Source organism: Aegilops tauschii, chromosome 7 (genome assembly GCF_002575655.3).
Source record: "Aegilops tauschii subsp. strangulata cultivar AL8/78 chromosome 7, Aet v6.0, whole genome shotgun sequence".
NCBI classification, from domain to species: Eukaryota; Viridiplantae; Streptophyta; class Magnoliopsida; order Poales; family Poaceae; genus Aegilops; species Aegilops tauschii.
The window spans coordinates 14,681,813-14,695,038 of NC_053041.3; the positions used below are offsets into that span (position 1 = coordinate 14,681,813).

The 13,226-nt window shown below is 46.9% G+C and overlaps 2 protein-coding genes across 2 annotated transcripts; both read right to left on the bottom strand.

Moving 5' to 3' along the window:
* Positions 1-6,521: 6,521 nt before the first annotated feature.
* LOC109770243 (B3 domain-containing protein Os06g0112300-like) lies at positions 6,522-8,301 on the bottom strand. The gene is made up of 3 exons (XM_020328950.3): positions 8,212-8,301; positions 6,947-7,057; positions 6,522-6,848 (listed from the first exon to the last, which is right to left on the bottom strand). The coding sequence occupies exons 1-3, from the start codon at positions 8,299-8,301 to the stop codon at positions 6,522-6,524; spliced, it is 528 nt and encodes a 175-aa protein (XP_020184539.3).
* On the bottom strand, positions 8,115-11,854 carry LOC109770233 (5'-methylthioadenosine/S-adenosylhomocysteine nucleosidase). Its single transcript, XM_020328942.2, has 8 exons — positions 11,638-11,854; positions 11,471-11,540; positions 10,928-11,019; positions 10,712-10,818; positions 10,554-10,628; positions 10,115-10,189; positions 9,502-9,594; positions 8,115-8,761 (listed from the first exon to the last, which is right to left on the bottom strand). The coding sequence occupies exons 1-8, from the start codon at positions 11,717-11,719 to the stop codon at positions 8,564-8,566; spliced, it is 792 nt and encodes a 263-aa protein (XP_020184531.1). The 5' UTR covers positions 11,720-11,854; the 3' UTR covers positions 8,115-8,563.
* Positions 11,855-13,226: the final 1,372 nt, after the last annotated feature.

Here is a 13,226-nt window from a genome sequence, read left to right on the forward strand (position 1 = left end):
GGGCTCGGAGCCTACTCACTGGCTACACCATCTAAGTGCTATGCAGCGATATAAGTGAAAACGTCGTCGGACAAATCACTAGTAGAAACAGGCCCATTTGTCCTGGTTCTAGAGGCCCATTTGTCCCGGTTCTTAAGATGGTGTTCCACGTGGCTGCTACGGTGAGCCCAGGCAGGAGGGCCTTTGGTCCCGGTTGGTAACACCAACCGGGACCAAAAAGCATCCACGCGTCAGCAGCTCAGGAGCTGGGGTTTTTGTTTCTTTTTTTGAAAGGGGGGAAGGGGGTTTTGGAGGGTTAATTTAGGGGTTTCATATATTGTAGTAGCTAGCTAATAGAGAGAAGTGACCTCTCTTATCTCCTTGCTTGGTCGACGCTAGGTACCATACGTATAGAGAGAACTCGACACGCTAGCTAGTAAGCAAATGAAGGAACCATTAAGTACACAAGATCGTCATGAACATATACAGAGAGAAGTGATCGACCTGTCCTTCTCCGAGAGATTGGTCGAACAACAAGTTTTCGTATATCTATCCGACGCTACTAGCTACATATATACAATATCAGATCTCTTACAATCCCTAACATCTAAAGTCAATTTCCACATGGTATTCTCCGGCTGGATTGATGACGTGGTCAAGAAAGAATCCCGACAATTCCTCTTGAATTGCTCGTATGCGATCTTGTGGTATGAGTTCATCCCTCATCTGCCAGATCTACATTGAAGAAGAGGGTCAATACATGTGTATGAATGAAACTCAACACAAATGATGGTAATAAAATAAAATTGTGAATATTTTTGCTTACGCACTTCATATTGTTTTTTAGAGTACTTACAGACAGTAGCAAGCCACGGGTGATTTGTCGAGGGCCTTTTGAGTACTTACAGACAGTAGCAAGCCACGGGTGATTTGTCGAGGGCCTTTTGATTGTAGAACTGGAAAAAACTCGGCAAAATCAACAATAATCAGATCTTCTCCAATGAAGTCGTGCTCCTCTTTAATTCTCATCGTCAAAGCATCCTTCCCAGACTTACTGCAGGTTTCCATGTACTATTGATGGAATCATTGCATCATCGTTGTTAGAGGAGGACTTCCATCTTTGACGAGAGGCTTCCCGTACTGGTATCTGAATTGGTCCACCTCCATTGTATCAAAATGTACATCATCGCCCAGGTAATCACCAGGATTGGTACCGGGCACCATCTCCGGCAGATTTGCGACGATATCGCTAGACACCTTGAGCGGGGGGCACGATTGGTTCGCCTGTTCGCCGAGCTGGGGAATTTGTTTCCCACTTCTTCATTCTTTTAACATTTTATCACTTGAAGTAGTTCCTGACTGGTGCGCGTCTTCCAATGTCTTTTTAAGACAATGGACATGGTTGTCATCCGGCGAAGGCGGTGGTGGTCGCTTCAGGGCATCGATAGTGCGCTTCGCTTTCACCGGATCTATCGTCTCCTTCGGAGGTGGAGGTTTCTTTGCAAAAAATTCCCTCACTTGGGCTTCACAGATCTCCATGTTTTCCACCACGGTCCTCTCGTATGGTAACTTCTCTAGAGGCTTGAGAGATGGACCGTATATGTATTGCCTCCCGCCTCTGGCTGTACTGCTAGACGCCAGAGCGGCGGCATCTCTCTTCCGTTGTTGCTTACGAGGCGGAGTGCTCCGACGCGCCGGAGCAACTGGAGCGGTGGCGTCTGTCTTCCGCCGTTGTTGATGAGGCGGAGGAGGAGGCGGACTGCTCGGACGTGCCGGAGCAGCCAGAGGAGAAGGCAGAGTGTCAGCCTCACGCGCCGGAGCAGCCGGAGAAGGAGGCAGAGTGCCCCGATCACTCGCCGGAGGAGGAGGAGGAGGCGGCGGAGTGCCCTGACTCGCCGGAGGAGGAGGCAGAGGCGTCCAGTTCGGAATCTTGATGTGCTCCTTCCGCCATAGACATGGAGTCTTCAGAACAAGACCCAGCTGAGTCTCCCCTTCACCTGTAGGGTGGTCAAGCTCGAGCTCCTCAAATCCCTCCGTTACTTCATCCACCATCACAACAGCATAGCCATGTGGAATCGGACGGCAGTGAAAAATCCCGTCGGGTTGAGGAGGTGCAACAGAGCCAACAACCGCCTTGACTTTGAGGTTCTGCCATTGCATCATAAGCTGGCAATGTTGAGCCTCCGTGATAGCATCCACGGCGTAGCTAGGAGCCGTGAAGTCAGGCTGCTGTATGAGCTTGGTGGAAGCCACGCTGCTTCTCCGCTGAGATGGCGGGGTAGCTTCTGGGGTAGCTCTCGCAGCTCGCTGGCTCTCAACTCGTTCCTCTAGCTTTTGTACTCTTGCATTCGGCTTCTGCATTTCGCTCTGCTCCAGTTTCCTCTTCCTCTCCCGGGTTTTGTAACCGCCTGGAGTGCCTCGTGTTCATCCAGGGTGCTCAGGATTCCCGAGGGCCTCGGTCAGCTCGTCATTCTCTCTGTCGGGAATGAACGTCCCTTGCTGCACTGCAGCGATACACTTCTGAAGCTTGTTTACGGGTGTTGCAAGTTGCTCGTCCGTCCAAACGCACTTCCCTGTTTCAGGGTCCAAGGTTCCCCCAACCCCGAAGAACCAAGTCCTTGAACGGTCTGGCCAGTTCAATTTCTCTGGTTCGACCCCTTTAGCAAGCACGTCATTCTCAACTTTGTCCCACAACGGTCGGGCTTTGAGGTAGCCACCTGACCCCGTGCGATGGTGAAACTTCTTCTTTGCGTCATTGTTCTTGTTTGTCTCTGACATCTTCTTACTCCTGTCCGATGTCTTGTAGGCCACAAATGCGGGCCAGTGATCTCTTATTTTGTCAAATCGGTCGGTGAATTCTGGAGTCTTCCCTTTGTCGACATACGTTGATTTCAACTCATTCTTCCACCTCCTAAATAGATCTGCCATCCTCTTAAAAGCACACGCCTTGACCAATGGCTCTATAACTGGCTTATCCGGATCCTCCTTTGGCGGGAGGGTGAAATTTGCCTTCAGCGAGGTCCAAAGACCATCTTTCTCTCTATCAGTGACATAAGAAACTTGAGGGTCTTCGTTCTTAGGCTTATTCCATAGCTGGATGCTGATCGGGATGTTGTCCCTAACAATAGCTCCGCACTGAGCAGAAAATGCATCCTTGGTCGGCCTGGGTTCAATCGGTTGGCCATCATCCGCGATTGCTGTGATCGTGAACCTTTCATCCTAGTGCAACCTTTTCTTCTGGCCTTGTCTCGTTACCGAAGTTTGGCTCGATCCGAAGGGCTATAAAAGAAGGAAGAAGAGTTAATATATGTACATACCAAAACAGTTAATGCATCAATTATCTAGTCAGCATGGGCTTAATTAATATATATACCTCGCCGGACTTTGCAACAGCTCCCTCCTCCATTCGGTCACCGGAGCCGTCATCACGGTCTCCTTCTTCCACCGGCATTAGGTCATCGGAGCCATCGTGATCATGTCCTTCCTCATCCATTGTTCGATCACCAGAGCCTTCACCCTCTCCTTCCAGACCATCGGTGTCATTGAGATACGACAAGACATCACCTCCGCCGAGGATTATGTCCCCCAACAACTGTTCTGTTTCCAAGTCTCTTTGCTCCATAGTTTCTGCAAATATTACAACATGGCAATTAATATACAAACATGAGAGATGGATATATTAGTGGCAAACATAGACCTAGCTAGCTAATCACAACGCTTCTAGGGTTTGGGGTGGCCTCGACAACACTTCTAGGGTTTGGGGTGGCCTCGACAACGCTTCTAGGGTTTGGGGTGGCCTCGACAATGCTCTTTTAACTTGGTAAATTTGGGTGGCCTCGACGCTTCTAGGGTTTAGGGTGGCCTCGACATCGCTTCTAGGGTTTGGCCCAGATCGCCTCTCTCATGAATGTCCGACGTCCGGACCGCCTCTCCATGAATGTCAAGCAAGGGATTTAACAAAATAGCGCCATTCTGGATGTGCAGAAAATGGTCCCTATTTTCACTGATCTCATCTACCGTTCTATATGTCACGTTGTCTAGTGTCAAAGGATTCAAGAAAACCATGGCTTCATCATTAGCCAGAAGTAACAGGCGCATGATGGTATGAAGCTCTCCAAAGTTATTTTGGAACAGAGTCCTCATAGGATAATTTGCTTTTTGGTACGAAGTTCAGCAAGAGCCTTTCGAATATCGCTATTTGGAAGGCCTTTGCTGAACTTCGTATCAAAAAGCGAATTATCCTATCAGGACTCCATTCCAAAATAACTTTGAGAGCTTCATACCATCATGTGCCTGTTACTTCCGGCTAATTATGAAACCATGGATTTCTTCAATACTTTGACACAAGAGAACGTGCACATATAGAAGCGTAGATGAGATCAGGTAAAATATGGATCAACTTAATTATGCACATCCATAATGGGGCCATTCTTGATAAATCTCTTATAAACTCGAGAGAGTTTGTCGGGTAGGGGCGGGAGGGGTAGGAGATCGACAACGGTTTTTTTTCTATTGTTTGGGTGTCCTCGAGAGTTGGTCGACCGAGAGGGGGTTGATCGACGTCCCCCTCTCGACCCCTCAACGATCCTTGACCCTCGACCCCTCGACGACCCTCAACCTTCGACCCTCAGCGACCCTCGACCCTCTACCCTAGTTCCCGACCCCGACCGCTCGGCGCTCCTCGACACCCTCGTTCCCGATAAAAAATAAGAAGAGGAAGAAGAAGAAAAAAAAGAGGAGAAGAAGAAGGAATAGAGGAGAAAAAGGAAAAATAGAATAACAAAAAAAAGAGGAGAAGAAGAAGGAATAGACGATAAGATGAAGAAATAGATTCCTTCAGAAGGGATCCAGTGCTGGAATAGCTTGGCGATGCGTAGGGGCGTTGCTTTGGGCTATTTGGAAGACTCGTAACGAAATTAGGATGGAGAAGAAATTCCCTAACCACCCCGCTGATGTGATCTTCAAATGTCATCTTTTTTACAGACTTGGATACTGTTGGGGAAGGAGCGCGATGCTGAGCGCGTGATGGAAGTCTTGGACCATATCAGGATGACTCAGACGTTGGCCAGGCAAGACTCAACGCACGGCTGAGCCGCTTTTGGGGACGCCCTTCACTCATGCGCAGGGGCGCATCCACCATAGGCATGTATCAATATATGACAGTTGTTGTTGTCTAGCCTACTCACTGAATCACGGCGATCACCGGAGACAAGGAAGAAACAAGAAAAAGAGAGGACACGAGGTTTCCCGGCGCACAAAGGCCTCCGGCCGCACGAACAGCCCCTTGTATTTCTGGCGAGCTCGAACTCTGCCAGACACACACCACCCCACCGTGAGCGCACATACACTTCTAGAGGCTACATCATCTCTCTCTAGCTCTCTCCACACTCTACACAACACCACCAGCCACTTAAATATGCAAGGCCACGCACAGCCTAGCCGCCTCCATCGGCCACTAACAGCACTTACTAACTATCACGACGCCACACCTCCATGCACTAACCAACTCAGCTAGCATGCATACTAGAAGCGCTCACGTCCAGCCTTGTAGCTAGCCCACTAACTAACCAGCCATGCATGTAGATGGAATCCCGGCCGCTACTCACGCACGAACGTGACTCGGCCAGGTCGCTGCATGAGGCCGTGATCAAGATTAGTGCTAACAACAGCAACCACATAGGACGGCAGTAGCCAGCCACTTCTGCTAGCAGCCGGCCACGCATGTACGCATGAGATACTCACCCAGCAGACAGCCGTACCCACTTCGCTTCTTCCCATGGACGAGGCGGCAGCACGATTCTGTGCCGAACGCCTATGGCGAGCCACAACCAGGCGAGGGAGCCACCGGCGCCGGGGCTCCCATGGTTTCCGCGGAGGACACGGATAAGTCATGCTCGCATAGTGCAGTGCCGATCGCCGCCGGTGGGGAGGAGCGACGGGAATGGAATGCTTGCAGTACAAAGGGTGGGTATGAGCGTTGTGGCAGCGGCCGCGGCATTGTCGACGCCGGGAGGGGAGCATATCAGTGCAGAATGGCTCCAACATGACCAACAACCTCATCTCTAAGCCTAAGATGAATACCCTTCCAAGTTTCAACTCTGAAATTTTTCTTCTCTATTTTGTAATTTTCTTTATCTTGTGAGATATTGTTGCTATTGTAAACAATTTGTATTGCAGTGGATCAATTGGCTTCTTAGGGTGAAAAAACAAATGTGAACACCCAAGGTTGAATTCCTGGATCTGCCATTGCCCACGCGGAGGTTGATTGGGCTTGTTGGAACTTATGCTTGCTATGATTAAGCCTGCGTGCTTTTGGCCTACATGTTATAATGATGTACTTGCTGGGCTGTATGATTTTCGTTTGCTTTTGAACCTTGTTTGAATGCTGCGGGGTGGCTTTATTAATCTATAAAGGCGGACGCTCCTAGCGTCTTGGTTCCAAAATAATATTATGGTAGTCCATGGCTTACAAGGAGACATGTGTACGGTGAATCGAATCTACCTACACCGGCCACAAGTGAAGCCTAGCTCACTATCGATGACTAGTCCAAGATGGCGATGGCCTCCTCGGCGGTGTCTCCTTTGGTGGCGAGATCCTCAGGCTCCGGCAGGCCACCACCTCGAAGCACCTGCACCTCCAGCACCACCTCCCTGTTGCCGCCATCTCCAGCATACCCGGACACCAGCTCGAACACACACGCGTCGCCGACCTGCAGCCGGTTCTGGACGGCGAAGTCCGCCCAGCCCTGGTCGAGTCTCTTCAGCTTGGTGTCACCGCAGTAGCTCATGATCCACGAGCTCCCGCGGCACCGGAGCACCACCGCCGCGCGCCTCGCCGGTAGCCGGCGCTGGAAGTGGGTCGGGATGATCTGCACGGTCAGGCGCAAGAAGCACAGGAGATCAGGGCATGAGCAATTGATTATGAAGCTAGCCGCCATTGTTGCAGGCTTGCAGCATCGTATCATACCAGCACATAGGGCTTCTGGACGTGGGTCTTGCACATGACGGCGGTGAAGAAGGGTCGGTCGCCGGAGAGTGGGGTGATCTCCTCATCTTCCTCTGCGCGCTGCTGCAAGCCCTACTTTTGCACAGAAAAAACTATGCTCATATGCAAAAATAAAGGAAATCAAAATATTATGGAGTGGAGAAGGGGGGGAGCAGTTCACCATGAGAGCACAGCAGGGTTGGGAAGAGAGAAGCAGATCACCATGAGAGCACAGCAGGCATGGAAGAAGAAGAAAGCACTTGACTTTGGATGATCTTCGGCCAATCGCAAAGGTGTGGAGCGACTGTGCAGCCAACTTTAAGCCTCCTCAACTTTACCAAGTCACCATGGTAAAAAACAAAAGCAAGAGAACCAACCAGCCAGCAGTACTATAGAGTTAAAGCAATGAACTGATTTAGCACACATGTAGAAATATAGAGTTATTTTTCACTGGTCCCAACATTGGCAAGTATTCACTGCTCACTGCATTTTGTACTAGCTAGCATGTGATGGAGCTGCCAAGGTGCACCCATGACTCCTAGAGTTATTTTACCTCTGCTGAATCGACGGGAGTTTCAGCGCCCATCATTTATATTTATATTTTAGGAGCTACACTAACATTGCTCATTTTTGCTAAATATTCTGAAAAATCACACACATTGACTCCAAGTAATTGCCAAAAAAAATTTACTTGCAAGGTAAGCCCAATGTAAGATCGTGAACACGTCCACAAAATATTATACATCCAACAATCTGTCCCATGTTACATATTTCTGGAACGTCAGATTGTCAGGATTTCAGATACTGTCAGAGGTACCTGGAAATTCAAATGAGAAATTGGAAAACTAATTGGAGGTCTACAAATTACAGTTTGTCGCAAGCATGTAAAAGAAAAGGATGCAGAACACTAGGTGGAACGCAAGAGTAACTGCTACAAGTGTACAAAAATAAATATATTCTCAATGTTTATCCATTTAATTCCAACTACATTATCAACTACTACCTCTGTAAACAAATATAAGTCTTATAATTGTTTAAATAGGGAGTACAAAAGAACAAAGATGTAACAAAAAGATTTTTTGTCTCGTTATGAGGTCTACAAATTATAGTAGGTAAAACAAAAGGTGCAAAATAGCAGGTAACAAAGAACTGAGTCCAACAAACAATACTGTAGAATTATTGCAGTTAAATGGTTCAGCATACATATGGCACAGCTGCTCCCAAAAATGAGTTCCTTTACTACTCACTGCATTTGGAAAGTATTCATTGCTCACTGCACTTGCAAAGCACCATGTGATGGAGCTGGCAAGATCCATCAACCATTGTGCTGAATCCATGGGAGTTCCCGTGCCCATCATTTATTCCAGTGTAACAATACACCACCTTATTAAGCCGAGCTTCACTAAGCTGCACAGTTTGTAAAATTCTACAAAATCCCATACAATGGCTCCGAGTAATCGCCAAGAATTTTTTACATAGGGGTTACGATAATGTAAAATCGTGTGTGAAACCCCCCAGGAAACATTATACAGCCAACAATATATATTCAGGCTCCCTCAGTTTGTGGACCCCAGAACAGCATGGCGGAGTGTTCAGCGTTCAGAGATCAGAGATACATTTGCCGCTGATGAAGTCTACCACTTGCATGACTGCCTGGTCCAGCGCCATCGTCACCGAGATCAGGTTTTGCAGAAACTCCTCGGCTGTTGGCTTCTCCCCATCAACAATGTCAGTCACAGCTTTGACAAAGATAGCGGGTGTTGAGAACAAGTCAGCAACATATGCCACTGCTGCTCCCTGGAATGGCAAATGAGAGAAAATAAAACAAGTATGAGATCTACAAATTATAGTTTGCTAGCATGTACAAGAGATGGATACAGAACAGTAACAAAACTGAGTTGCCAGCCATAATTAACATAAATGATTATATTAGCCCTTATCTATTTAACTTCAACTATAGCATCACCTAGCAAGAACTATACAGATCAGTAAAGAACTACTCAAAGCGATAATTCAAAACAATGGCCGGGCTCATCTATACCCGATGAACAGTAAATTAAAAAATAAATAAAAATAAAACCTGAAATTTTTTGCCATTGAAGATGCTCACGTGCGCAAGGTGCTTAGAAATTTTCATGGTGTTTGGACATCTGAGGAGTTTGCAAAAAAAAATCGGCTATGAATAGTGTTCTTCCACACACCCGTTTTTTTTTTGGCACAAGGTCCTCAGATGTCCAAGCACCACGATATTTTGCACGAACCTTGCGCACATGAACATCTTCGTTGCCTCAAAATTTCAGATTTTTTAATTTTTTTACTATTTTTCTGAATTTACTGTTAACACCCGGGTGCAGACTAGCTGCATCCTACTCAAAGGCTATAATAAAAATATAGGTGCCTACAGGAGAACAAGCACCCTCTCAAAAATTTAGATTTCTTAAAGTTGTCCTGGAGCAGTAGGGTGAATAAACTCCATTTGCGTGTTATTTGCTCATGTTTGTAATTCATAAGCTGAACTCTCAAGCAAAAGCATGTACCTCCATATCCTTGACTGTAGCTTCATTGCTCAGTATTGCTGTCTCATCATGGGGGGACATATCCAGAGAATCACCAGTTGACAGTTTCCCAACCTGAAACAGAGGAAGCAGAGCAACTTTAGAGAGGTTCCTAGCTCCTGAGCCTAGAAATGCATTACTGAATGAAAACAAAAAATTCATTTCAGAAACAACACTGTTTTGAAATAAACAGCAAGGCATATTCATGTATATTCATGCCGTCAAGTATGGCCAAAAAAATAATCCAGCAGGTTGACAAGTGGCAACAACTAGCATCCAGCGAAGCCCTATAAGGGCATCTCCAACGCTGGGCGCTAACCCAGGGCGCCAGGATTTGTTCCCCGATCGATTGGCAGTTGGGCGTTCCAATCCTGGCGCCAGCTACGGCATCGGCGCAAAAAGGGGAACCGGGCACTTGTGATATTTTTTGCCGCACAAGATAAAGCGGCGAGTGCAGCGGACAGCTTATTAGCATCCGAGATTAGCGGCTGCCATTGTAACAAGAGGCGCTAAGTTCCTTCTCTAATTCTACGAGATTTACTTTGTTCTCTAAGCGCCTATACAAGTGATTTCCATTGAAGATGCCCTAACTTACCTTCAAATTGAGTTCCTTCACTATATTTGGGGTTTCAAATGTTTTTCGTGCTCCAATTCCATAACTGTCAAAAACCTACACAAGAAAGACCAAGTCAACATCAATAAAGTTTGAACAGAGAATGAAAGAATGACATAAGAGAGGTAATTTCTACAGAAGAAATAACATACTAAGCCATAAAGAGATATCAAACCACAAGCATAAGCATTTAGTTCCAAATGTTTAGCCGTGATGATACAACCATGGCAGAGAACTCTTATTAGTTGGAACAATATGGATTGGATTATTGAATTCATTTGGTAAAATTAGCTATGCACAATTCTGCACACATATGACTTCCTAATTTCAAACAACACTGAAGCTTATCGATTCAGTCCTGCTACAAGAAAATGGATGCAATTCCACTGTGGACAGACAAGAAACATAAGACAGGACTCACAGGAATGGGTATTCTCCTGTCATGGAAAGCAACATCTGAAGCTAAGAAGACATCCCCAATACCTGCTCCTCTGGCCTAAAACGCAGCAAGACAGAAGATGAGCAAAACTGTAATGCACAAACGGTGGCATCAAACATTTGATACAATGAAAACACTACCTTAAAACCACCAGCAGTACCAGCATTGATGATAAGGTCTGGCTTCAACAATTGAATAGAAGCATAAGTCACCAGAGCTGCGGATACTGTACCAACACTGTCAACTCCTGAAAGAGATTAGCTCTCGGTAAGGAACGAAGTTCACTTATGGACAATTATATCAAACAAACCACAATTCTTCAGAGAAGTTGATCAGAAAAACAAAACTACACTTACCGAGCACAGGATCTTTTCCAGGCCAGACGAGATCGATGTGGAGGCCTTTATAGTCGCCATGGTACCGAGTCCAAGGGGCACCTTTAGGAAATCTGTTAGGTGTGCGCCGACAAAGAAAGGCGTTAGCTCGAGAGCATCCAAAGAAAACTGAGGACCAACTGGTTCCAGCCTAATTCATGTATAGAGCATCTTCGGTTCAGTTATACAGTAACTAGGCATCCAACTGAAACAAACCGCTGCTAAATTTTCCCAGCTCGCCATCAATTCCGGCGACGCATCTATGCCACACCTCCGCACAGACACAAACCTCTCAGCAACAATACAGGAAATCTATCTAGGCATACACTTTAATCCAATCTCCACTGTATTGTGCAGCTTGGCACCGAGCTAGTGGGCTACGCATATTACCACATAACAACATGGCCAAGTAACTAACTAGCATGACACATCGACAAGTAGCTGCTCCTCCGTTTCTAAGTTGAGAATTCTGAACCAAGAGGGGGATGGGGAGGGAAAAGGGGGAGGGGGAGGGGGGGCACTGACATGGATTCGTCGGCGGCCGCCTCGACGAGCTGGAACCGGGTGACGAGCGGGAGCGCCTCCGTCTGCATCGCTGCAACCAAACCCAACCCCCCACAACGACAACATCTCAGTGTAAGCAAGCAGCAGCGGCACCGACGGAGGTAGGGAGGGGATCCGCCCGCACGCACCTATGACGACGAGGACCTTGGAGATAGCGCCGGCCCCAGCGGACTGGGCGGCGGCAGGCTCTTCAGAGGACGGCGGAGCCATGGCCGGAGGCGCGGGGCGGCGCGGGATCTGGTCGGCGACGGCGGCGGCGGTGGGCGAGGAGGTGCCGAGCCGCGGTTCGCTTCCTTATACGCACTGGGGGGTGGCATGACTGGCGCCGCTTCTCGCCCCACCTGCCCACCGGCCACCCCGAATTATTCGGCCCAGTACGTGCGTCTGGGCTGCCTGACTCAGGTCCTCAAGGCCCATTCATTCTGCTTCGCTAGACTACTACAATGGCGCCATTCTGGAAATTTTATTTTATTTTATTTTTATGCATGTGTTTTTGAGTTTTAGATGGATGTTCCCTCCTTTTCGGTGTTCTCCTGGTTCTGCAAGGGAAAAAAATGTTGTGCTCCCACCAGAAGCGCAGATTTACTCCGTGTGAAAGCGCACATTTTCTTCCATGAGAAACACAGTTGTTCTTCCCGGGAAAAAATTATGATTCCAATAGGAGCATAGATTTGCTTCTGCAAGCTCCAAAAAAAGGAAAAGGCACGACCTATGCTTCCAAAAAAAAGTGAAAAACCACAATGCGTGCTTCCGGGCTCCCGTTTTTTCTTCCTTTTTTGTATTCGTATTTTTATGTGAACTAGATTTTTCCAGTTTTCGATTTTTTTCATTAAAACTTATCAACATGAAATCTAGTTTCGAATATCTCGATGCAAGAAATCAAACAGTGAAAGCGGTTCGGTATTCAGACGCATGGTTCAAGAGATAGAATATCTTGGAAGGTTAATCTATGGAAAAAGGGAAACTCCCATATTGCGACTAGTGACGCACATGAGTATGTCATTTGTTAAATCAGACAAGGTGGGGAGTAAGCTTTGCAAGAGGTATCGCTTAACTAGTGATTTCGTTATTTACGTGCTAGTACCTGGGGCACATCTCTCTAAACATAACAGTGCAGGCCATCAGACTAGACTATGTATGTAGATTGTTTGCGGTTTTGGGAACCTTTCTACAAGATTTCAACCAGTTTTTCTGGACAGGTTTTCACTGTTTTATCTTCTCTCTTTTTTTTCTTGTACTTAACTCTGGTTTTTCAACATTTTCTTATTTTTACTGTTTACAAAAAATCGTGAACACTTCTTAGAGCCATGATTTCGGTCACCATAAAGCATCCAATTTGCATGCCCTCTCTAGAGCCAAAAAAAATTTCCTCCTGGTCTAGCTGGTTTTTAAGAAAGACTCGTATCTCCTTTTGTTTCGCACTACTTTCAGGATTGTTTGGGTCGCGTCGTAAATTCTCCGGTTCTCTTTTAATTTTTTTTTATATTTTTTCCGGACCTTGGAGAACATCTTTGTCCAACTATGAAGGTCTGCTTTGACCACACAGGCATGGTGAGCTAAGGAAGGATCTAGGCCAGCCAACTTAGCTTGATTCTAAGTCGTGGTCAAATTTTTTAAAACTGTTTCTTCCTCAAGAAACATGAGTCATCTCACGGAGACTGGGAGACAGGTAGCTTGACTGATTTTCTAGTAGTCTGATTGGCTTCCAACTGATGGG

Bases quoted from the DNA above. Each gene is read 5' to 3' on its own strand.
- LOC109770243 (XM_020328950.3), bottom strand. From the start codon at position 8,301: ATGGATTCAGCACAATGGTTGATGGATCTTGCCAGCTCCATCACATGG. The intron at 7,058-8,211 runs GTGAGTAGTAAA...GTGCAAAAGTAG, and splicing joins ATGAATACTTTCCAAATGCA to GGCTTGCAGCAGCGCGCAGA. The intron at 6,849-6,946 runs GTATGATACGAT...CTGACCGTGCAG, and splicing joins TCCAGAAGCCCTATGTGCTG to ATCATCCCGACCCACTTCCA.
- LOC109770233 (XM_020328942.2), bottom strand. From the start codon at position 11,719: ATGGCTCCGCCGTCCTCTGAAGAGCCTGCCGCCGCCCAGTCCGCTGGG. The intron at 11,541-11,637 runs GTGCGTGCGGGC...GTTTGGTTGCAG, and splicing joins CAAGGTCCTCGTCGTCATAG to CGATGCAGACGGAGGCGCTC. The intron at 10,819-10,927 runs GTAAGTGTAGTT...AATCTCTTTCAG, and splicing joins TGGAAAAGATCCTGTGCTCG to GAGTTGACAGTGTTGGTACA.